The 24330-nt window shown below is 43.6% G+C and overlaps 1 protein-coding gene across 1 annotated transcript; it reads left to right on the top strand.

Annotated features, from left to right (window-relative positions):
- Window positions 1-708: 708 nt before the first annotated feature.
- DCLK3 (doublecortin like kinase 3) lies at window positions 709-19149 on the top strand. Its single transcript, XM_063115470.1, has 4 exons — window positions 709-2172; window positions 13852-13984; window positions 16449-16616; window positions 18779-19149. Exons 1-4 carry the CDS (start codon window positions 724-726, stop codon window positions 18970-18972), a joined length of 1944 nt encoding a protein of 647 aa, XP_062971540.1. The 5' UTR covers window positions 709-723; the 3' UTR covers window positions 18973-19149.
- The last annotated feature ends 5181 nt before the right edge of the window (window positions 19150-24330 follow it).

Here is a 24330-nt window from a genome sequence, read left to right as displayed (position 1 = left end):
TGTGTTCACAGAGTCAGGCCTCACCTTGAGAGGGCTCCCCGGTGTGGCCTATCTTGGGGGTCCCTGTGAGGCACAGAGGAGTCACCTCAGGCTCGGTGCTGACTCTATTCTGCACTCCTGGTCCCTCACAGAGGAGACCGGGGATTAGACCTAAAGTATCATTTCAAGCTGACCCTCACAGACCACACATGTACACTGTAATAGTAGAATTAGGAATCTTCAGGAAAGTTTTGGTGAAGGCCAAAAAGCTCTTTGAACCCATCTTGCCTAATACTCTGTTGTCCTTTTCCTGTTGCAGGACTTCGAGGCCCGTGTGACCATTCTCTAAAATATTTAAGCTCGAGAATCACAGAGCGGAAGCTTCAGAGCTCCTGGCTGCCTGCTGGCCGAGGGAATCTGGAGAAACCATTCTGGGGGCCACACAGCTCTGTCGTGCCCTTGTTCAGCCCTCAGAATGGCCTTCACCTGGCCCATGCAGAGAACAGCCCGCTGAAGCCCAGGGTGGTGACCGTGGTGAAGCTGGGCGGGCAGCCCCTTCGGAAGGTCACCCTGCTCCTCAACAGGCGGTCGGTGCAGACGTTCGAGCAGCTCATAGCGGACATCTCAGAAGCCTTAGGTTTTCCGAGATGGAAGAATGATCGTGTGAGGAAACTGTTTAACCTCAAGGGCAGGGAAATCAGGAGTGTCTCTGATTTCTTCAGGGAAGGGGATGCTTTCATAGCCATGGGCAAAGAATCGTTGACATTGAAGAGCATTCAGGTGGCTATAGAAGAACTGTACCCCAGCAGGGCCCGAGCCCTGACATTGACCCAGCACAGCCGGGTCCCTTCTCCAAGGCTGAGAAGCAGGCTTTATAGCAAGGCCCTGAAAGGGGCCCACCACTGTGGGGAGACTGAGGTCACCAAGAGCTGCAGTGAGGCTGCTGGGTGCAAGGCGGCCATCAGGCCCCAGGGGAAGACCCCCGTGGAGCCGGAGCTGGAGGACAGGGTGAGGACCCAGAAGAAGTGGATGAGGGGGAAACGGGAGCCTGAATCTGGCAGCAAGCTGCCGAGGGAAGCCACTCTGGAGGAGAGGCATGCAAGCGGGGAGAAGCACCTGGCAGTGGAGATTGAAAAGACCTCAGGTGAAATCATCCGATGCGAGAAGTGCAGGAAGGAGAGGGAGCTCCGGCAGAGCCTGCGGAGGGAGCGGCTCTCCCTGGGGACCAGCGAGCTGGACCTGGGGAAGTGCCAAAGGTATGACGTGGAGAAGCTGGTGAGGACGAGAAGCTGCAGGAGGTCTCCTGAGGCCAACCCTGCAGGTGGGGAGGAAGGGGGGAAAGGTGACAGCCACAGGAGCAGCCCCAGAAATCCCACTCAAGAGGTGAGAAGACCCAGCAAAAATGCAGACAAGAAAGACGACAGAGACCCAGAGGGTCAGGAAAGCCAGACTCGGGGAGCAGCCAAAGCCAAGAAGGACCTTGTGGAAGTGCCACCAGGCACAGAGGAGGGGCCAAGGGAAGGGAAGAAAGACACCAGGCACGTTTGCAGGAACAAGCATGCTGGCTGGCTCCTAAGAGAGCACAAGGCTGACTCCGAGAAGCTCCCCAGGGCCCGAGGGGAAGAGCAAGAGGCAGAGAAGGAGAGAAAGCCGTGTGTGTCAGGAAGGAAGATGGCTCCCAGAGATGACCAACCTGCAAGGGTAGAGAAGGAGCCTAAGACGAGGCCAGAAGAGAATAAACCAGAACGGCCAAGTGGCCGGAAGCCGCGGCCCAAGGGCATCATCACAGCCAGCGTGGAGAAGCACTATGAGACTGGCCGGGTCATTGGGGATGGCAATTTTGCCATAGTGAAGGAGTGCAGGCACCGGGAGACCAGGCAGGCCTATGCGATGAAGATCATTGACAAGGCCAAACTCAAGGGTAAGGAGGACATGGTTGACAGTGAGATCTTAATCATCCAGAGCCTCTCCCACCCCAACATAGTGAAATTGCATGAAGTATACGAAACGGAAACGGAGATCTACTTGATTCTGGAGTACGTGCAGGGAGGGGACCTTTTTGATGCTATCATAGAAAGTGTGAGGTTCCCGGAGCATGATGCTGCCCTTATGATCATGGACTTGTGCAAGGCCCTAGTCCACATGCACGACAAGAGCATCGTCCACCGGGACCTCAAGCCAGAGAATCTTTTGGTAAGTCCTGAGTTTGCTACTATGGGAGAGGGTGAGTTTCAAGTATGGGATAAAATAAATATTAATTGCTTCATACTCTGTTATCTTTACATGCTCATTACCTTTATGTTATTTTAATGTACTTGTTCCAGTATTTAAAACTTTGGTTACAGTTCATAAGTTGTTGAGATAATTGGTTTTGATTAAATTATTGGAAAATAAACCTTCCAATTTAAATAAAATGGAAGATATTTTCTCATTCCTGGGAGACAAATACTTTTGCCTTGACAATGACAATGTGGACTTAATTTCTTGGGCATTTGCACACCCTCTGGCCTAAGTACGGTGGTGGTGGGAGGGTGTGTACTGGTGGCAGCTTCCCCTCTAGCCTTTTGGTCCACCATGTACCCTTCTGCTGAGACACCCCTCTGGCCCTTTTGAAGATAATGCTTTGGCAAGGAATTTAGAAGGTACAGTGCTGCAGGGATCTGTGTGTGGAGTGCATAAGAGGCTGGACTTGGAGCCAGATGACCTGGGTTTGAATCCTGGCTTTCTTAGTTGCCTGCTCTAGGATAAGTCCTTCACCTCTCTGAGCCTTAGTTTTCTCACTTACAAAAAGAGAAATAGTAATAGAATCTGTCTTGGAAGGTTGAACACAGATCAAGCATGGGAAAGAGAAAAGCAGCCTCTGACAGCTGGGAGCTGGGCTGGCACTCACGGCTTGGCGGTGGCATTCTCCTGTGGAACATAATTTCACAGAACACCGATATCAGACAAGGCCATGATGTAGCCTTGATGACCGTGATGGATCAGGACAAAAGCAAGACCCCTTTGTAATAATGTTTGAATGCAGATAAAACAAAAATATTGTCCAAATCACAAATATGGTCACATATCCCTTTTTCTTTGGACTACTATGAGTGAGTGCCTCGCTTCATATCTCCCACCTGTAAATAAAAATTAAGATATCCAATCAAAGAATTACCCCTGCTTCCTAACACTATCCAATCCAGAGCAAAGCCCTGCTTTCTTCAACCCTCCCCCAAATCACCTAACACAGCACAAATCCTATAATAAATCTTTTAAAACACCCTCTTACTGAGAGGCCCAGTTCCTAGTGGTGTGCGTTCAACCTTGCTGTGGTAAATAGATCAACCCAATGTGTTTGGCAACAGGTGCATTCCTGGTGGTCTTTACTAAGACAGCATATCTGACATTGTCACTCTCTGGAACATTTATCCCACTTTCTTCTTCATAGCCCTATTCAGAACTTGATACATTCTATATTTACTTTTATGTCTTCCTTTTCTTCTTACTGGAAAGCAAGTTCCGTGACTGCAGGGACTTTGTTTTATTCAAACTGTACCCTGAAACCTAGAACAGTTCTGTCACATGGCAGACATTTTAATAAATATTAGTTGGAGGAATGGATGACGACCATAGCATGCTGCCTGGGAAATAGCAAGCATTCCGTCAGAGGCAGCTACCATCATTATCACATTAAAAACAACTCTGATATCAAGGTGGATACCACGAGTAAGCATTCAAAGCCAGATTGCTGCAGATAAAGCAATAGGGAACGAAGACAGTGATCTCAACGAGCCATAGATTTTTGGGGGGAACTGGGATTTAGCCTGTTTCCTTTAATGTCCATGGCTGTAGACCCAGGCTAAAAACATCATCCCTGTGCATTTACCCGTCTGTAAACTGCTACCACAGCAGAGTTAAACACTGAGTGAGTCAAGCTAATTATCTGGCGAAATGAGGTCTACGTTGACCATAAGTCAAGCAACCTTGTTTTTAAAAATTTTTTAAAAATTCTTTTTATTTTAACATTTATTTGTACACATTTGTGGGGTGCAGTGTATTGTTTCAATACATGCAGGTACTGCACAATAATTCACTTAGGGTAATAGTTTTGTGCCCATTAGTCCATCACTTCTACTCCCCCAATCCCTGCGCACCCCCATCCCTGGCCTCTGGTAACCTTTGTTCTACTCTCTACTTCTATGAGAACCACTTTTTTTAAAAGATTCCTCATATGAGTGCGATCATGCGGTATTTGCCTTTCTGTGCCTGACTTACTTCACTTAACGTAATGGTTCCCAGTTCCATCCATGTTGCTGCAAATGACAGGATATCATTTCTTTTTATAGAGGAATAGTATTCCATTGTGTATACATATGCCACAGTCTTTTTATCCGTTCATCCATTGATGGACATTTAGGCAATCTTGTTTTTGCCTAAATTCATAGAATTGTAGAAGTAATTTGACTAGTTGAATTACCATCAAATAACTCTTTCTTTGAAAAAATTTCATTTTTGCCTTAGTTGGGTGTCCTTGTCCTTTCTCCACTTACTTTTTGATTATTTCTGTTTTTGGGGGCAGAGCCCAACTGTTTTCCACGTGTGATGTGCTGCGCACTGTTTATTATGGACACTTTGGAATTGCAATAGAGCAGTCTTCTTTAATGACTCTCTGTTGTTTTCAACAAATTGCCGAAGGAATAGAAATTCTGATTGGAGGCCTGGGTAGGTCCCATGGGCTTAACATTTCAGGCATGTGCCTCCTAAGGCAGTATAACAGTTATACAAGTTCTCAAATATGTGTAATGAGATCATTTACCCTATAGGATTGTTTTCTTCTGGAGATAGTTAACTTAGCTTGCATTTTCTAACAAGGTACTGGAACCAATCTGTTGAGTTGGCTCATCTCTTGGGCAATAGAGGCTCTCATTTGTGTGAAGGGTCTTCCTTGTCAGGGATTTTTAAAAGAGAGAAAGTCAGCACCGGTTTAGATTGCATGGAGAAGGTTGCTTGAGAAAGTAGAAAAACTGCAAGGAATACGTTTCGTATAGACAAGCTAATTGCCTCTGAAGAGTCATTGGGCTATTCTTCATGGATTCAAATGTCAGAACAGTCCTTTGGGGCAGTGAAGTGTGTGCGTGTGTTGGAGGGGAGGCAAACTGAAGAGCAGCTATAATTTTTCAGTCTGAATACATGAATTGCTGTTTATTGGTGTTGATCTAAATTGATATTTAGACCTCTTTCTCTTTTCTGATTTTGAAGAATCCCTGCCATCCCCCTTCAGATAAAAAACCTTTTTTTGTGGTGGTATGGCTTCTTTAGAAACTGCAGAAAGCTACATATTTGAGCCATGTTTTGTAGAATAAGTTAATACATTTGCTCTCCTGTGGATAATTTGTCAGCTTGCATTTGTCAAAATGGACAGGACTGTCACATTAATAAAACACGTTTGTCCTTTTTCTGTGTGTGTAAAGTTCAGCATATCATTATGCCAGAAATCTAAATGTTATCTAATGTCAGTGCTTTTTGGTTTTTCAGGCAGAGATGAAGATAATGTTGGATTTGATAATTGGCTCATTGTCTGGGTTTAGAACAATATCAGGTCTAAACTTGCTGATATGATAATTACATTGTAAATTTGTTTGGTCTTCTAAGATTTAATATTAGTAAATATCACCATTGGTGACTACTGTCCATCAATTAATGCTCTTCAGTTGCCTTCAATTTAGTGTATTGCACCTGTACGGTCAAACCCACTGTTTGTTCCTTTAACAGATGGCTGCTGTCCCTGTTAAAACCTGTCTTTGCAAAGATTAGGAAAGTGATTGTGTTAGAACTAACTTTTGATTACATGGCTGATTGTAACTGTTGCTGCTTTTAGAGACTTTCTGAATGTGCTAAAAGCTCTTAATGAATATAGCAAGCTTATCATATTGTTTTAATCAACAGAAATATTTATATCTGATAACTGGGCCCTAGAGTAGAATTTTAGGCCTATATTACTGAGTTTGTCTATTTCTAGTGATCACATATCCTGAGAAGATGCTAGTGTTCTTCTTCCCTTAGGGTTATTTAGACTCCTGAGATCTTGCAAAAGAAGTTTTAATTACGGGAATTTCCAGCTTGCAGAAATATCAGTGTTAATTGCTTCTCCTGCCAGTATGTGCTCCCTTAGAGGGGCTGGAATATGCCTCGTGGTCTTGGCTGGGCCCCGGGGAACAAGGGAAGGAAGCAAGCAGGAGCGAAGTGACGGTGATCAGAGCAGCTCACACAGGATGGGAAGTGGACAGGCCAGGTGTTTATAGCAATGGCCGAGATATTACATCCGCAAGAAAGCTGGGCCAGTGGGGTGGGGGAAGAGACTGAAGAAGTGTCAGACACGAGCAGGGTCATTTGGGAAAATCTCCCCCAGAATAAGGGGAAGAGAAGGATGGATTCCTGCTCTGGAAACTGGGCTGAAAGGAATGAGATGAGTGGGCAGGCTGCTGCGCCTTAGCTGACATGCAGGGTCTCATTTCCCTGATTCCCCCCACTGCCCCCAGCCCAGGTGTTGCAGCTCTGGAGAGCTCTTGGAGCAGAGACCCTTGGAATCCAGGGGAAATGGTGATGGGTGTTGTGGGGACAGGTCACAGCTTGGCAGGGGACAAAGGTGTTGTACTCTCTTTCTGGCCTCTTGGTTCTAGGAACGAACAGACTTGTCTAGATTATTAACTGCCGAATATGACGATGTCCCCAAGGGTGGCAAGGAAAGTCTAGAAGAATGAAAAGAGGCCAAACATACTTCTTGCCCATTCTCCCTCTAAAATACACCTTTGCAATCATTTTGTTGACCTCAATTCCCAAAGTTCTTTTTCCACTTCTACTTGGATGTACAGGAAGGGCTCACCGATTACTGCTGTGTTAGTCAGTAGTGTGTTAGTCTCCCTGGGCAGCAAGTCTTCTCTTCTACCAGCTCTGATTTCAATCTCCTTTCCCTTTAGCTTCTGAGACATAGATGTCCATGTCTTCTCTTTAATGGTCCAAGTATTCATGAATGCATTTATATACCAACCACATCAAATAAAAAAATGAATTACAACTAGGAAGCATGTCTTAAGGTATACTTAATAAAATGAAGAAATATGGATTTCAGCAATAACATGCAATCAGTGAAGAAAAAGTGTAGTGATACAGGCCTTTAGATCATTGGTAAGTTTTGATCAAGTCAGCAAGAGTACTGTTATATAGGAGATAGAATTCATCTGGAGAACTACAGGGTATATTCTGTCAGGAAACATTACAGTTATGACTTTAGATTGATATTAGTGAGAGTGACTCTCAGTATTCATTTCAGCAGTTTTCAGGAAAATGGAAGTATCTATATACTCAATGAACCTACATATTGTCCAAGGTTTGCCCACATGGCCAGAGGTTTCAGGAAATTTCTTTTTTTTTTGTTTTTTTGTTTTTATCCAGTATACACACAAAGTAATTTTATTTTATTTTTATTTATTTATTTATTTATTTAATTTTATTTTGTCGATATACATTGTGGCTGATTATTGCTCCCCATCACCAAAACCTCCCTCCCTTCTCCTTCCCCCCCTCCCCCCCAACAATGTCCTTTCTGTTTGCTTGTTGTATCAACTTCAAATAATTGTGGTTGTTATATCTTCTTCCCCCGGAAATTTCTTAAAGTTGTCAAAATTCTAGATATTGGGTCATTTTGATGATTGAGGTTTTCTTTCACTTATTAGTTCCTTTTGAAACAACAATCTAAAAAAGGATGTCTGGATAATTTACTCTCTGCAGTAAATTATCGACAACAAAGGCAACTTTAAGGCATAATTCATATTTTTCAAACCGGGTGACTGGTCTAAAACTGTGGCTTCATTTCATCAAGGAGTCCTGAAATTCATTTAGTAGAGGTAAATAACAACAATCTCCTATTGTCCTCTTAAAACCTGTGTTCATGTGTGTTTTCACCTCTCTGAGAGTGTATTTTTGTGAGTCGTTTGAGGGACTAAGATTAAGTTTCTTAGAACTCTTTATTTTTGAAATACCCTTAAGCTGAGGAAGCAGCTCAGTAAATCTCTTCAAAGAGTTTCCGAGGTCTGAGGTCTGGTTTTCTAATTGCAGTAACATGAAACCCTCAGGTTCTATTTCCTCTTCGTCCAGCAGCCCATGTGTTAGGGGTTAGGTAAGGTTATGGAGAAGAGGAAGGAGTGAGGTCCCTACTGCTGTAGTCCCAGCAAGAGGTGGTGGTGGCTTGGTCTGGGGGTTGCAGTAGAGGTGGGGAGAAGTGGTCATCCTAAGGGTAAAGACAGGACTTATGAATGGATTGAATGTGTGGATGAGGGAAGAGAGGGCTCAAGGGAGGCTTATGTTTCTGACCTTCAGCTCGGCCAGTCGTGGCCCCATCTTTCTGATGGAGGAGGTGGTTTCAGCACATTTATGGGGATGAGAGCCCGACTGAGTTCAGGATAGGATGGAAGGTGGGAAACTGTAGACAGCATGTACAGACACTATTTGTGTGTGTGTGTGTGTGTGTGTGTGTGAAGGGAGGTGTAGACAAAATGAGGGTTGTGTTTTTTTATGTTGGGAGATATGACAGTATCTTTATGTGGTGATGGAGCCATTCACTGGGAGAGGAGAGGGTCAGGGTGAAGTCAGTTTTTGACGTCATGAGTTTGAGATGCTTATCAGATCACAGACTGAGGTCGTGATGTGAAGTGTGTTGCTAAATATGAGGCTGTCAAGTTCAGCCCAGGAAACACGTATGGTTCAATGTCCATTCCTTCATCAGTGGGGCTGACCACCTCTGAACCAAACACTGGGTTAAAAAGACAATGTAACATAGCAACTTCTATGCTCAGAGCTGTCATTGGCTTCCTGCCACATTCAGAATAAAAGCCAAGTTCATTTCAAAGGCCTAGAAGGTCCTGAGTGATATGACCTCTGTCTTCCTCTCAAAGCTCCTGCCCAACCACTCACTCCTCACCCACTGCACCCCTGCCCCTGCTTGCTTTTCCTGCATTGTGCCAAGCATGCCCCTGGGCCTTTGCACCTGCTGCTTCATCCATCTGAGAACTCACTCCTTAGATCTTAATATGGCTCCTTTCTTTCAAATGTTACTTCTGAGTGAGTCCTTCCTTAACCACCCTATTTAAAATGCCAAGCCCTGCCACTGTTAATCCCAGCATTGTCCAATAGAACTTGCTATGATGATGGGAATGTCCTATATATGCACTGCCCAGTATGGTAGCCACTAGCCACATGACCACTTGAAACGAACCTTGGGTGTCTGAGGAACTGAACTTTAAATTTTACTTAAAAATAAATAGCCAACTGTACTAGACAACACAGCCTATATCCCACTTTTTCTTTTTCATAACACTTACCACTGTTTGACATTACATATCTATTTGAATATTGTTTATTAATAGAAAGGAGGCTTCATAAGAGTGGGGCTTAATCTGTTTCATTCACTACTCTATTCCTAATACCTCAGAAGAGTGCCTGGCACATGGTAGGCATCTAATTAATATTTTAAAAATGAATCTGAGATGTTAATTAAGTAGAAAAAAGATGGCACCATTTGTAGATATATAGGTACCAAAGGCACGTCATAGGCATGTCATATGACAAGTCCCAGGAAGACTTTGTCCTCACAGATTTTTTCATTATTTTGTATTATGGTATCTTGTGCTGTTGAAATGTAAATTGAGCAGTATATGCATGTATTGAAACAACACACTGTACCCCACAAATATGTGCAAGTAAATGTTAAAATTAAAAAACAAAAAGAAAAAAAAAAGAAATGTAAATTGATTTCAGTACTGGCATTTTAATGTGAATTGGTTTCTAAGATCATTTCAGTCCTCGTAGCCAGTTGAAAATAGACCTTGGAGGGAAAGGTAGGAGGAATTGTGAAGAATCAAGAAAGAACTTGGTAACAATAAGCTTTACCCATATCTTAATTTTTAAGGTAGTGCTTGCTGTTTGGTTTATATTCTACTGCCATCTTCTGTTCAGAGAGGCAAGATCACATTCAAATTGATTGTACCATTGAAGGGGAGAACAGAGGCTAAATGTTCAGAAAAATAGATCCCCCTTGAAGCTTTGTGATCGTGCAGATGTTATCTGGATGCTTATGTAAATAATATTGATCACCTGGATTTAAAGCAGGACACTATGGAAAAGGGGGCGATGGCTGCAGACAGATAGTTATTACAATGCCGTGTAATCACTAACAGTCTTTCATTTAGATGGCAGCTGAAAACACAGCCCCAGCAGGAACATGACCCAGAGCAGTGAGTGTAGATAGGCAAAAAGACAGAGACAGGGAGAGGTATTCAAGGGTCCCCCACCAAACCCAGAAAGGCCCCGGCAGGCTTTCTGAAGTAGGGATGTTGAAGTGGGACGTTTAATGGAATCTTTGGCTGTCTTGATGGCCACCCAGTGCCAGGTCAGCCGAGAGTCCGGAGGTCCACCACCCTGAGCAAATCATACCTGGTGTGTGGTGTTCAGTTCTAGGCATTCTTTGTCAAAAGAGGCGTTGATGGCCCGGGGATCATCCAGAACCGTGCTGTGCATATGAATTGCTTTGGGGTCTTGCAGAAATGCAGCTTCTGGTTCAGTGGTTTTGGGGTGGCTGAGATCTCTAACAAGCTCCCAAGTGATGCCGATGGTACCGGTCCAGGGGCTGCATTTAGACTAGGAAGGAGCGAGAGAGGGGCGAGGGTCAGGAAGCCGGTCCCATAAGGATCAGCTGGAGGATCCTCAGATGCTAACTGAGAGAAGCCAAAAGGCACGTTGGGGGGTCAGGGAATTGTTTCCCATCTTTGGGAGGGATGTGTCCTTGTTCAGTGTCACCCCCAGAGGGCAGATTTAGAAAATGAATTGGGGATGGAATTCTGAATCAACATAGGGGTGGTTCTTCTTACAAGTTAGGATGGGCTACTGAATAACATTGTGGGGTCTTTGCCATTTTGAGATTTCATGCAGAGGTAAATGATAATCTGGTGGAAAGATGTTTTAGACAAGTTTTCTGTTTGGGTGGAGGTTTGAATTTGATGGTCTTAGAAGTCTCACAGATTCTAGGAGCACATCACTCAAAAGTAGCCAAGAATGTGAGATGCCTGTTAAAAACAAACAAACCCAAACCAATGTAATTTAGCTGTTTACGTAGTGAAATAAATGACAGCACTGAAGAATACTAAATAACTCCCGACAGCAGAAGCTGGAGACAGAAGAATGGCACACACCGAGCAGTCTGCAGCCACTTTCTGGAAGGGACAAACTCCACCAGTGGTCTTAACCACCCCTGCGTTCTGCTCATGAGATTGTTGATGCTCCGAGGGTGCTTCTGAGACTCAAAGAGAAAAGCTAAACCATGGAGAGACAACAGGAGGCATAATATATTTTAGAAAGGCCCATAAAACAATTTAAAAAACAGACTTGGCATTTTGAAAATGTATCCATCAGTATCTGGACATTTAACAAAATACATTTTCAAAGTCAAAGTCTGAGTTTCTAAAATATTTAATTTGCTGCTATCTCAGTGGAACCACGTTTTGGAATTGGGGGTTTCCATGAGAAAGAGAATGTTTCAGTTATTTTGTGATAGGAAAGCTCATCTCATTTTGGCATATTGAATCAGCAAAATGCTTTAATTTTTAATGTTGATCATTTGGTTGGGAGTATTTATTAGTATTTGTAAGGGACATATTTTTTCAGCAAATTACTCAGAAAATGTGATGAACGTAGATGACCCAACTGGTAATTCTGTGCACCACCCTATTTTATTTTCCTTTTCTTTCAAACTAGATTTTCTAGCCTAAATTTTTCTGATAATTACCTCTGTTGGCCCTTTTGGGCTCTGACTGTCTATGTGTGCAGACCAAGCAGAACTGTGTTTTAGTTCTAAATGTGTGATTTTCCATTTGGTTAGGTTAATTATGGAGATATTGATCAAATTGTCTGGTGGTGACTCAGGCTCAGTAATTAAGACACATGCTGCTCATAGAGCTGTAAGTTCACTGGCAGGAACCCAAGGAAGAGCAGAGAACTTATTCTGTTGGAGAGAAGGGCGAAGAGCTGCTCCACCCTGCATTTCTGGGTGTCGCCCGTGGCTCTGATGCAGCACAGGGAGAATCAGACTCCCCCCATTGCCCTCCTGTCCCCAAGCACTGGTAGGAGTGTGAGGAACCTCTGCCCTAGTTCCACTACAGACTTGAGGTTGTGTACCCACAGACAAGTTGATAATTTCTCCTATTGCTCTGGTAGCACCAATGAGTCTCTTACTTGGATAAAATTGCCCAGGTTTATCCCAGTAAGTTTCTACATTGAGGTCTGATTGACTGCTCTGTTCACTTTTGGTTGGAGCAGTCAGCTCTGTGATGAGATATGGGACAGTTGCTCTTTGATCTTACTTGTGTAGGTACCAACTAGTAATGAAGGAGGCTGGAGTTTTGACTTGTGCCTGATTATTTAATGTTTCCTCGGAGTGGAAAACTGCTTCTGTGGCATGGGGACACCAATTCATGTTTTACTTGCTGCGAGCCATGCTGGGTTTGCCCCTCATTACTTATTCGATAGCTCCTTCTTTCTTCCATTGTTTGTTTGCTTCTTTCTCTCTCTCTCTTTCCTTTCTTTCTTCATGTGAAATAGAACATACCTTTAGTTTTATTTATTTATTGATTTATTAGTATTTAATATTTATTACTATTATTTATTGTATAATGATTTAAATACTTGGTATGCTTACCTCAAGAGTCATTTTCTCTTAGGCTAAAACCCAACTTTTTCTAACAGTCATCATCTAATATGCGAATATGATGGGTAGTTTCCTAGCAGCCGTGAAGGAAGACAGGACATATTAACTTGACACTGGGAATGGGTGTACCTAACATCAGAAAGCCAGTCTCCTGGACTTGTTTGAAGGAATGAGGCTCAGGTGGGATATGTTTTGAGGGGATAAGAATTGAGTCTCTATATTGATTTAGAGTGAGGGTAGCTGTGTTTCTTCTCTAGTTTAAAAAATGACTAATTCTACCCTTCTCTAAAACCTGGTGGAAGTCTGAGCCAAACTGGGACTATTGGTCACCCTAGGGCTAACACTTTGCTAGGTAGATTACAGTCACTGAATGAAACTCCTGACATAAGCCTACTTGCTGGAAATTATCCCCCCACACCCCCTCTTTTTTAATGAATGAGCTAATGGAAATTCAGACAAGTGAAGAAATCTGTCCATGACTGTTTGGCTGCAAGTATTGAAGGTGGAATTACTGGAAGACTCCTGGCCTGTTTGATTCTGAATTCCCCACCCCTCCAGATTAGGGCCTGTATTTAACATCTCTCTCCTGCTTATTTTTTTGCTCTTTCATTCTAATTCCAGTTCTTTTTTCTTTCTTTTCCTCCGTCTGTCCAGCCTTTTGCATTACTCACAGGCATTTTCTAGTTGTCACAAAAGCTAGTTCTCTGCTCTATGTATCACTGATCCTTGTTCTAACTCAATAGAACTTTCTGCAGTGATGGAAATGCTCCCTGTCTGCACTGTTCAGTATGGGAGCCACAAGCCATAGGTGGCTAATGAGCACTTGAAATGTGCCTAGTGCAGCTGAGAAACTGAATTTTTAATTTAATTTTAATTAAGAAAGTTAAATAGCCACTTGTAACAATATGGTGCTACCATATCGGATGGCACAGTAAATCTAACTCATTGGTTCTTTAGTGGAAAACATGAACACTTGTCACTGAGGTCGAGCTGGATTTGTCAGCATTGCGCTAAACTGAAAGCTCATATAGGTTTATTGTTTGTGTATCTTGTCCTTGTATGCATGCTGTCTCATTAGTATTCTTTCTTTGTTCTCATCACAGTTTTCGTGGTTTGGGGATTTTGGTTCCTTACAGGTTCAGCGAAATGAGGACAAATCTACCACCTTGAAACTGGCTGATTTTGGCCTTGCCAAGCATGTGGTGAGACCTATATTTACTGTGTGTGGGACTCCGACTTATGTAGCCCCTGAAATTCTTTCTGAGAAAGGTAAGTGTCACACATCACTCTGTGGGACTCTAGCTCACTTACCAACAAATGTTTATTTTTAACATTTAATATTTTTCAATATGGAACAGTCAACAATCTCAGAGAGTTGGTGGTAGGCCTTGAACTCGGACATTAGTGAAAATATTTGAAGCAAACTTCCTTGACTAAAGCAAGAGTATTTTTTTCCTCATCAGGGCTGCCCTTGTTACAGGATGGATGGAGGTGTGTGTGTGTGTGTGTGTGTGTGTGTGTGTGTGCATGTGCGTGTGCGTGTGTGTGTGTGTGTGTAGGTGGGAAAGTGAGAGAAAAGATGGAGGGCAATCAGGTGGAGAGCTCTAGCAAGCAAGGCCATTTGTGCTACCTCTAGGGGGAGAGACTTGAAGCAGTCCTTATGGTAATTGGTTAAGAAATTCCTTCACCATCCTTGCATTTAAAGGAAAAGGGGATTCGATTTCAAACGCCATGAATATTTATTACCTATTTGTATATAATATGAGGATCAAATGGACTGTTTTAGTGACGTACTCTGTAAAATACACAAAGAGGACAGAGTGATTATTATAAGGCTCCAAATATATGAATGGCTATTTGACTAGTGTGGCACTCGAGGAAAAAAATTACTCACCCTAGGTAAGATGGCAAGGCTCTGGATGGGCTGTAGGGTTGGTGGTAGGGGGAAGGGATGGGTAGTTTCCTAGCAGCAGAAGTGTCAGGGAAGCTAAGGAGACTGGGATATGCACGTGGCCTGGTGGTAAGGCATTGAGATTAGCCTCAGTGGGCCAGGGGGAAGTATAGGTGGCTGGGTAGGTTGAGCCTATGCGAAGGCTGGGTGGAGGTTTTTAGACTTGGTGTGGCAAGCGCAGTAGCCACTGTAATATGGTGACATTGGGACAGGAGAATATCGAGGGAGCATGAGCATTTTAGTGGAAGTAGCACCAACTAAAATAGGGTGTTGGGAAAGGACAGCTCTTTTGGGAGATGGCGGGAGGGGGAGAAGTTATATTTTGAACACACTGACTTTGCAGAGATACCAGGATGGATACATGGAGTTGTCCAGTTGGCAAGAAGGTGAAGCCCTGGGCTGAACATGTAGTTTTGAGACTCTTCAGCACAGAGGTGGTGGCTGAACTGGTGAGACAATGAGCTCTTTAGTGATGGCAGCAAGGACAGCCAAGGACAGATTCTTGAGGAGGCCAAGAGTTCCGGGATGTGAGGAGGAAGGAGGGGTAAGCCTGGAGGCAGGAAGAAGATCAGGAAAGTGCCCTGTCACAGAGGCCAAGGGGCAAATTTCAACAAGATGGGGAGGCCCGGAAGAATCTGTCCCTCCTAAGAGCTGAAGATGGTTGGGAACTGAGAAAAGACCATCAAAACTGGGGTCATTAGTGAGTTCTTATTAATATTTTCCTGCTGATTTTTGTGTTGACAAATGTACTGTGGGGCTTAATACTGAGTATCTAACTTCCAAATTAAAGATGCCAAGTGTTTGTCTTTCCTAAAGGTAAAAAGTTAGAAAGTGTTTGAAAATGTATGTGTTGCTGTTATAACTTTTGGGAGGATGATGGGTTAATATGTATTATAAACCTTTACTGGATATTACTTTTTGCATTTCATTTCTAGAAAGTTATTTTGAGAATATAATCAGAGATGTGTACAAATATTTAATATATAAGAATGTTCATCAGAAAATTCCTTACAGTTGTAAAAAAATTTAAATTACAACATAGGGAATTCATTATGTAAAGGGAATACTAACAGCCATTAAAAATCATGTTTATGAAGGATATTTTTTATGTTCTTTATAGGAAACTCTTATGTAGGAAATACCGTGATATAATATTCAGTGAATACTAATCATTAAAAAAGCCAGTAAATGATATTTTTTGAATGAGAGGGAAGACAATGAAATAGTTAACAGAAACTGCTGGTGTTGACCAGGGTTTCTCAAACTCTTTTTGGTGAAGGGCCAGGTGTTAAAATTTCTGCTACAGTGTGGACTCATACATAGTCCTGCTGAATGTGACAAACACCGCTTGTGCCACATGTAATTTACGGCGTGTTTGGCAACACGATCTAAGCCCTTTTTAACAAGACGTGCCCATTGATCGTGCGGTTGAATATCACAGCCATGTTGAAATGCTACAAGAGTTTCCAAATGCTTGCTTTCAATTTCTGTGTTCATTTGATCACAGGCCACTCATAAAGGATTATAAAATGGCAGTGGTCCGCGGACCAAACTTTAAGTAACACTGGTGTAGACCCCTTGTTTGTAGGAGCTGGTGGCAAAGGAAGGTATGACTGGGTAGTAAAGCCCGCCCATGTGTTTGCAAGCAGTTCTTGTGTACTGAGAGCTGAGGTCCCGTGTGACTTAAAACTCTTTAGAATTGCAATTCTCCATCATTTACTTTATCACATTGGGCCCCGCCTGATCTCAGGTTTCCCGGTGTCTCTGCCTTTGTTTGTGCAGGTTATGGACTGGAGGTGGACATGTGGGCTGCGGGTGTGATCCTCTATATCCTACTGTGTGGCTTCCCTCCCTTCCGCAGCCCAGAGAGGGACCAGGATGAGCTCTTTAACATCATCCAGCTGGGCCACTTCGAGTTCCTTGCCCCTTACTGGGACAATATTTCCAATGGTGAGATACCGGGCTTCCCCAGGCAAGAGAGGAGGGGATATTGGGCTGGGACGCCTCCTGGGTTCCGACTATGAAACAGGTTTTTCGGGTCAGCTGTGTAATAAGACATGCAGACGGCCCTCCCCAGTACCTGGCACGGAGTCGGGCTGTCAATGTGTCAAGCCTCATCCTCTATTTCCTCAGCAGCTTTGTGCAGTGTGTAGCACTCCAGAACCATGAGTTGCTTTGAGATTTAGTGAAAAAGTCTAAGCACCAGTTGCAGTCACCAGGTGCATTTCTTTAAGGCACCAAATAACCGCAGAACTGAAAAATGTCAGAAACATTATAACTATCATTTGGAAAGAGAAAGGCCATGTTATGTACAGAAATGTTTGTAAATGGAATAAACTGAAAATGCTTGTTTTACACACGAATAATCAAGAGTCCTGTAGGGCATACTTGGAGCACAGGGACTCTGCAAGTTAAGGGGGAGGCTCTCGGTTACTTTTTAGTGACCCGGAAGCATGCATGACCCTTGTCCATTTGGTCTTTATTTCCATCTGATTCCAAATGGAATCTTTCCCCTTGTCTCCACTGATTTCTCTGTACTACTCACTGCCCTTGTAAAATTGAGAACTAGATAATTGGGGGTTTTGAGGCTTTGATCTTTAGCTTAAAAAGCAGAGTAGGAGTGATAAATTTTTTTTTTCCCAATTTCCCCTAAACATGCCACCTAAGATTAGTTAATGAACTGCCCCCATCCCTAGGATTGGGTATGAGAGAAGGGAAAAACTTCATCTTTTTTCCTGTTAAGGCAGGTAGATTGAGTCTTGAGTGGATCAAGGCAGTGGCAATTCGGGAAGTGAAGGACTAAAAATCATTTTAGGAAGTTCTGTGCAGCACTCTCCTTAGATTTGGGCATGGGTGGCCCCTCTCCTGGGCCCCATGCCTTAGAGAGGAGCCCTGCTCTGGTCATACCCCTCCCTACAGAGTGAGAAGACTGTGGGGCTGAGGGCATGTATCTCCCCAAAGCCCAGGTTCTATCTTCTGGGCCACTCACTGGGGCCCCAGAATTCCTTGTCCAAATGGCCCATGCCCCCTTCCAAGTTTTTGAGACCTCATTTCCCAGCCTCTTCCCACTGCCAAAGGACAGCCAAAGGAGCAGCTGTTTGGAGGGTGTAGAGAGAGTTGGGGTGTCCAGTGGTCCACACACATACATGAGAGTCTGAGAATTCTCACTTTAAATCTGGCCTTCCAGCCTCTGAGTCCTTTGAGGACCTTGAAGGAGTGATGCTGGTAGGGATAGGGCCAGAGCACTTTGTGGGCAGAATTTGCTCAGCTTGAATTGGGTGGGGTAGGAGAAATCGTGGCTTCCGTGCCTAAGAGGTGGCTGGATGGTGGGTGCTGGGGAGGGGCGAATGGTGGATGAGCAGCTGATCTTGAGCAAGGGGCATCCCTCAATAAGAGTAAAAAAAAGAAATGGATGTTTTCTTCCCATGCATTCTCGAATGATCAGCAGAGCAGGCTCAATGAGCTGGGCTAGGAGAGCCCACAAGCCAGGGAGAAATCTTTTCTACTCTCTGCCTGCCACCTGGCCGACCAGTTGTCACTGTATTTCTCTAGAATTAGTCATGGTCTTGGGTTTACATTATTTACTACTTAGATTTCTTTACACGTGCTTTTTAATTTTGTCAGTATGAAGGCATATTTATTGGCTTAGGAAGATTGAACATATTTTATTTAACCACTTGTTAGTTTGATCTAAAACTTTAAAGTATGTAGACATATGGTATGTGGCCTCCATTTATTCTCTTTCCCTGTCATGGGTGTTAGGGTTGGGCCTGGCCCCATGATTCTAGAGAAATGAACAAACATCCTCTAGAACCGTGCTGTCCAACACAGTAGCCCCTGGCCACACACAGCTATTTAAATTTAAATGTCAATTGATTCAAAGTTCCTTGGTCTCACTAGCCAGATTTCAAATGCTCAATAGTCATGAGTGGATAGGCAGATATAGAATGTTTCCATTTTTTATTGGACTGTGCTGCTCTAGTGTATGAAAGAGCCTTTTAGTCTGCCTATAGTGCTAATGTGGATATTTGTGTTTTTATGTATCGGGAAGAAGAAGAATTCATTAACACCCACATTCATCACATTTTCCCCTCCTTCTCTCATTCCAATAGCTGCCAAAGATCTGGTGAGCCGGTTGCTGGTGGTAGACCCCAAAAAGCGCTATACAGCCCACCAGGTTCTTCAGCATCCCTGGATTGAAATGGCTGGCAAGACCGGCATGGTGAACTTACAAAAGGAGGTGTCCCCCAGCAGCGAGGGCCACTCCCGGAGCCAGCACAGGAGGGTTGCAGAGCCTGCATCATAGTCACTGCCTCGGGCATCTGTTCAGCCCCCAGTTCTGCTCAAGGACAGAGAAAAGGATAAAAGTCGGAGAGAAAAACACTGAAAGGGACTTCTTCACATCATTGGAGAACCAGAGGAGAGACATTTAGTATATTTTAAAGCATATTAAAAAAAACTGCATCATAATGTTAAATGTTGTAACATATTTTTAGATTTGTATATCTGAAGCCTTTAATACATTTTTTGGTGTGGGGGATAAGCATTGTCATCAGTGAGGAATTTTGGTAATAATGATGTGTTTTGTTTCCTTTTTGTAATCAAGTTCACAGTATATTACATGAGTGGTGCTGACCAGGGCCTAAACTACCCCCATTAGATTAATAATAAGATGAATCGTGGTCTTTCTGTGTTAATAAAATGTGCTCTGAATAACAGAAGTGGGTCTGTATTCTGATTACTTCTTAATGCTGGTAGTGAGAGTCAGGGAATTGTAGTTCAGACACATCTCCTGCAGCCAATACGACTGCATATAAATGTGATGGACACTTGGTTAATTGACAAGATCTGTTTGTTTAGGGTGACCCAATCTTGGTCTCTAGCATTTCAGTCTTACCAAAAATCAGATTTGGGGCCATCTGAAAAATGGAAAGAAGAGATCATCAAATCATTCTTGCCCCAGGAATACCCAGCTATATTGCTTTATAGCCCAATTGTCCCTGAGCCTGAGTCACTTCTATGTGAAATCAGGCACTCAGGCTGTGACTGTGTTCCTGTTATCAGATCACAAGGGAGCCATTTAGAGCATTAATATGTCAGGAATGCAGTAAAGAGATTACACAAGAGCTTGATGGAGCTCAGCGTTCAGGCACATTCCTACCTGCAGAGCACGCACATGGAGGGTACAGAACACATGTTCCAGGTTTCTGTACTGAAATGTTGGTCTTTTCAGATGATTCTGGGAGAATGCATGAGTTGAAAGTAAAACATGTCCTATTTCTCAAGTTAATCTTTCCAGGTTATGTGTAACCTGGTCGGTAGGCCAGACAATCAGCCAAAAATGTGGTTTCTCACCTATTCTCTACCTTCTCTAAGAGTTTTGGAGTCATCTGGGTGGAGTCAGGAAAACAGGAACAGCACTAGAAAATTTAGTACAAGAAATTGCTTAAATAGATGTTGGAGAATGGAAAAAGCACAAAGCGGGCTCTGGAATCATTTAGAGAGAGTACCTGCAAGAAGTGTCTTCCATTTCTGAGTGGAGGACCAAGGGAAGAGGTTGGGGTTACTAGAACCTAGAAGCTTGGAGGAGACATCTCTTGTAGTGGATGACGTAGGTTGCCACCAAGATTTTCCTTCAACTGAAGGGAATATGCTGCTTTGAGTGCTGCTGGCTGACCATCCTCAGCTGTCAGCCCGCTATGGGAATTACCCTTAGCTGAGGAGAGTAACCCCATAGCCCTGTCCTGGGTCAGTCCACGTCTGATGACAGGTCCATGTGGGGCATGAAGGCTCAGCCTCTTTGCCCCAAGTGGGGACAACGCTGAAGGGCCATTCAGCTTGAGAGATCCTCATGGGGGTTGGATGGGCCCTTGGTTGAGACTGCATCGCAGCCTAACCTCTCCGATGCCCAATACTACTTTTTTCTCTTTCCTTCCAGAGGTGCTGATCCTGAGACCACTCCCTAATAAACCTTCTGCATGCCGATCTGGACCTCACAGTTGGCTTTCCAGGGAACCAAACCTGTGACATCCACTAGAAACTTGAACCCCCTGCAAAGAGGTATCAGCTGGTGCTTTAACCCAGGAGCTCGGAGGAGGGGCTCTGTGGAGATGGGACTCAGACCCCTGAGGGAGAGGGTGCTGCTGTCCAGTAGTCAACGCAATGGTACTGATTATGGAAATGTGGAAAGAGGTTGGATTATGGATCCAGTTGCTACTGAAACATCTTTTGATAAAGGCACTGGTGACCTCTGTGTCACTAAATCCAAAAGAGTTTTCAATCCCTACATTAGCATCATTTGACCCTACTGACCACTCTCTTTTTGAGTCATTTCTTCTGTTGACTTCTGTGATGCCACATTTTTGTGGATTTCCTCCTACATCCTTGTCTACTCTTCTGGGTCTCCTGTACAGGTTCAGTCTTCTTCCAGTTGCTAAAAGTTGTTGTTCCGACCTTAGTCACTAGGGAAATGCAAATCAAAATTACAATGAAATACCACTACACACCCATTCAAATGGCTAAAATTAAATGGCTAGAATGAAAAGACTAACCATACTAATAGTGAGGATACGGAGCACCCGGAACTCTTGTACATTGCTGGTGGGAATGTAAAATGGTACTCCCCATTGGGAGAGCAATTTGGCAGTTCTTTTAAAAGTTAAACATATACACACCATATATCCAGCCATTCCACTCTTAGGAATTTACCCAGGAGAAATTAAAGCATATGTCCTACGAAGACTTTATCATATTTATAGGTGCTTTATTTATAACAGCCCAAAGTGGAAACAATCTGAATGTTCATAAGTTGGTGAATGGATAAATAAATGGCGGTATATCCATCCAGCAAATAATATCTAGCCACAAAAAAGGAATGAACTGTTGATAATGAACAATATGGATGAACCTCCAAATAATCAGGCTGAAAGAAGTCAGACAAAAAATGACTGCGTTCTGATTACTTCGTTTATATGCTATATAGAAAATACAAACTAATCTATAGTGACAGAAGGCAGATCAGGGGTTGCCTGGGGACAGAGATGGGGAGAAGAGGGAGGCAAGAATTCTAAAGGAACACCTGGTAGCTTTGGAGATGATGGATATGTTCATTATCGTAAATGTAATAATAGATTCGTGGGAGTATATATATGTCAAAAGTTATCAAATTGTACACTTTTGATATGTACAGTTTATTGTGTGTTAGTTACACCTCAATAAAGCTGTTAAAATATAGTTGCAGTTCTTCAAAGACCAGTCCTAGACTATTTTCTTCTATTCTATACTCTCTCCCTCGACAGCTTCGTCTACAGTCACTAGCTATTTGCAGATGATCATCTTCTCCCCTATGCACAGTTATGTCTCCATCCAAGGCTTCTAGACCCATCTGCCCAAACGCCTACAAGACATCTACATGTGTCGGCACCAGAGGTTCCTCCAAGGCAGAATGCACAATCTTCACCCCCAAACCTGGTCCTCCTGCATTACTTCCCGTCTCAGGGAATGGTACTGTTCAAAACACAGGCATCTCCCTTGATATGATACCCTGGTCTCTTAAATCCAGTCTGCCACACTGGTTTTACTTTCTTAATGTTGCTTGAATCTATTCACTTAACTTTCTTAGTTCTCGCCTGATGAACATTTAGGCTGTTACTAATTCTTTCTTATTACTAACATGCTGTATTTACCATCCTATATTCATCCCTTGTGCATATTTGGGAGAATTTCTCTTCTTAGAGAGAGAACATCTTCAATTTCATCAGATATCACCAGCTTGATTTTGAATTAATTTATCCTCCCATAAAGAGCAGCAAAAGTTTCTCTTTTCTCTAATGGTTTCCCCTGGGGTTTGTTTTTTTTTAAATTACTCAAATGTTCCTATCTGGACATAATTGACAAGTAACAACACAGAAAATGTGTTTTAAGCTTTGGCAATTATGTAGCATTTTACAGCTCTTGGGGCGAATTCCTTTGTGTATCTCATTTCCATCACAGAACAGTGCACCAAGAGGTGTGATTCTCAGCTCCACTTTACACATGTGGAGACTGAGGCTCATAGAAGTCATGTGACTTGCCGATCATCACTTGGTTTACCAAAAATGCGTTTCCAGATGTGGACCCGAGTGTGGAGTGGCACCATCCCTTCCATTCCCAGCCTCTGCTCTGCTTTGGATCCTGCAAGTTGGATTCCAAATGCCCGTGGACGAGTGATACTGAAAAGACCCCTTTATGTAACAGAGGTATTTATCTGAAGTCTCCTTAACCCCTGCTCCAGACCTTCCACTTTATGAGAGTAGAAAGGCTATGTTTGAAACTAGTGGCCAGTACTCTGAAGGCTGGGGCATCTCATGTAACCCACTCACCTGCAGTCTGGTTGGGAGCTGATAGTGCCTTTGGAGGTGGCTTAGAAGCCATGGCTGGTCTTTCCAGGAAAGACATCTCCAGTGAAGAAGCCCCAGGCGTGACTGTCAAGTGACTCATATTCTTTCCTTAGGGCTTAGCTCCAGCTTCTCCTGAGTTGGGCAATTGCTTTGTATTCTTCATCTGCTCGAGGTGGCAGAGGCGTTTCTGATCCTTTATCGTCCTGAAAACTCATAGCATGGATGTAGTAGAATGCTGTGGTTGCCTTACAGATCCCTGAAGCACCTGCTGTGGTCTTGCTCTTGGCTAAGTTGAATCCCCTCACTCAAAGTCATGACCTCTTTGGAGAAATTCACATATAATGTCTGGTCAATGAGTGTAACAAAGGTCCAGTCCGCTTGCCTCAATTCAGGACAGCTCTGCAGGGTCCCCCCCTATCTCCCTGTGGGATCAGATGAGGCCTTCGCTTCAACAATGTCACAGTTTGCTCCTTCTTCTGCCCTGTCCTACATCACTTACACCCCTTCCTCAGCAGGCATTGACACTGGGAACAGTGTTCCCCTAAGCAGACCCTGAGACAAGGATTTATGTGGATGGTTCATTTGGGAGGCAATCCCAGGAAGTGTGGTGAGGGAGTGAGGAAGAGAGTCTGGGAAGGGAGGAAAGCCAGGAAAGGGTGCATTCATGTGCGAGGACTGCTGTGGGCAACTGAAGCCACTAGGAGACCTCTGAAAGACTATGTAGAACACTCCTCAGAGTTGTCCCACCACTGGGCAAGAAAGCTAGGGTCTTATCCACCAGTACTGTCCTTTGTTGCTTGAGGTATTCTCCTGGTGTGTTAACCTCCTGACACTTCTGACCTGTTTTGAGTCAAGCAGGCTACCACAGTTGGGTGATGTCTTCAGGAAGAGAGTCATAGGAAGCTGTGGGTACCTTCAGCAGGTGTCTACAGGTAACCTTTGGGGTGGCTGATGGGATATTGTGGGTGAATCCACACATAGGTAACCTAGGATTCAGGAATTCCAGGATTCAGAGAGGAGCAGCACATTATTGGCATGAGATAGGGGAACATAAAAGTATTACTACTTGTACTGGTATTAAGATTTTCCTTCAGTGGTTGTAACCCCAGAATCATGGGAGGCAGGGCAGTGGCATGGTAGGAGTGACAAAGGTGACAAAAAACTGGATCAAAGTAACCCTGGGAAGATTTTATGATTCTTGTGAATCCATGGAGTTACAGTGGGGATGCTGGCATTTGGAGCTTGTTCCTGGATATGCTATTAAGTTGTCCTCTGGCTGGGATTGT

Source organism: Cynocephalus volans, chromosome 11 (genome assembly GCF_027409185.1).
Source record: "Cynocephalus volans isolate mCynVol1 chromosome 11, mCynVol1.pri, whole genome shotgun sequence".
NCBI lineage: Eukaryota > Metazoa > Chordata > Mammalia > Dermoptera > Cynocephalidae > Cynocephalus > Cynocephalus volans.
The sequence above is the reverse complement of the archived record's forward strand: the minus strand, read 5'-3'. Positions and strand labels throughout refer to the sequence as shown.

What these genes read in the sequence shown, in the direction of transcription:
- DCLK3 (XM_063115470.1), top strand. Translation starts at nt 724, where the DNA reads ATGGGCAAAGAATCGTTGACATTGAAGAGCATTCAGGTGGCTATAGAA. An exon ending in TCAAGCCAGAGAATCTTTTG is followed by an intron (nt 2,173 to 13,851) that starts GTAAGTCCTGAG and finishes GGTTCCTTACAG; the next exon opens with GTTCAGCGAAATGAGGACAA. An exon ending in TGAAATTCTTTCTGAGAAAG is followed by an intron (nt 13,985 to 16,448) that starts GTAAGTGTCACA and finishes TTGTTTGTGCAG; the next exon opens with GTTATGGACTGGAGGTGGAC.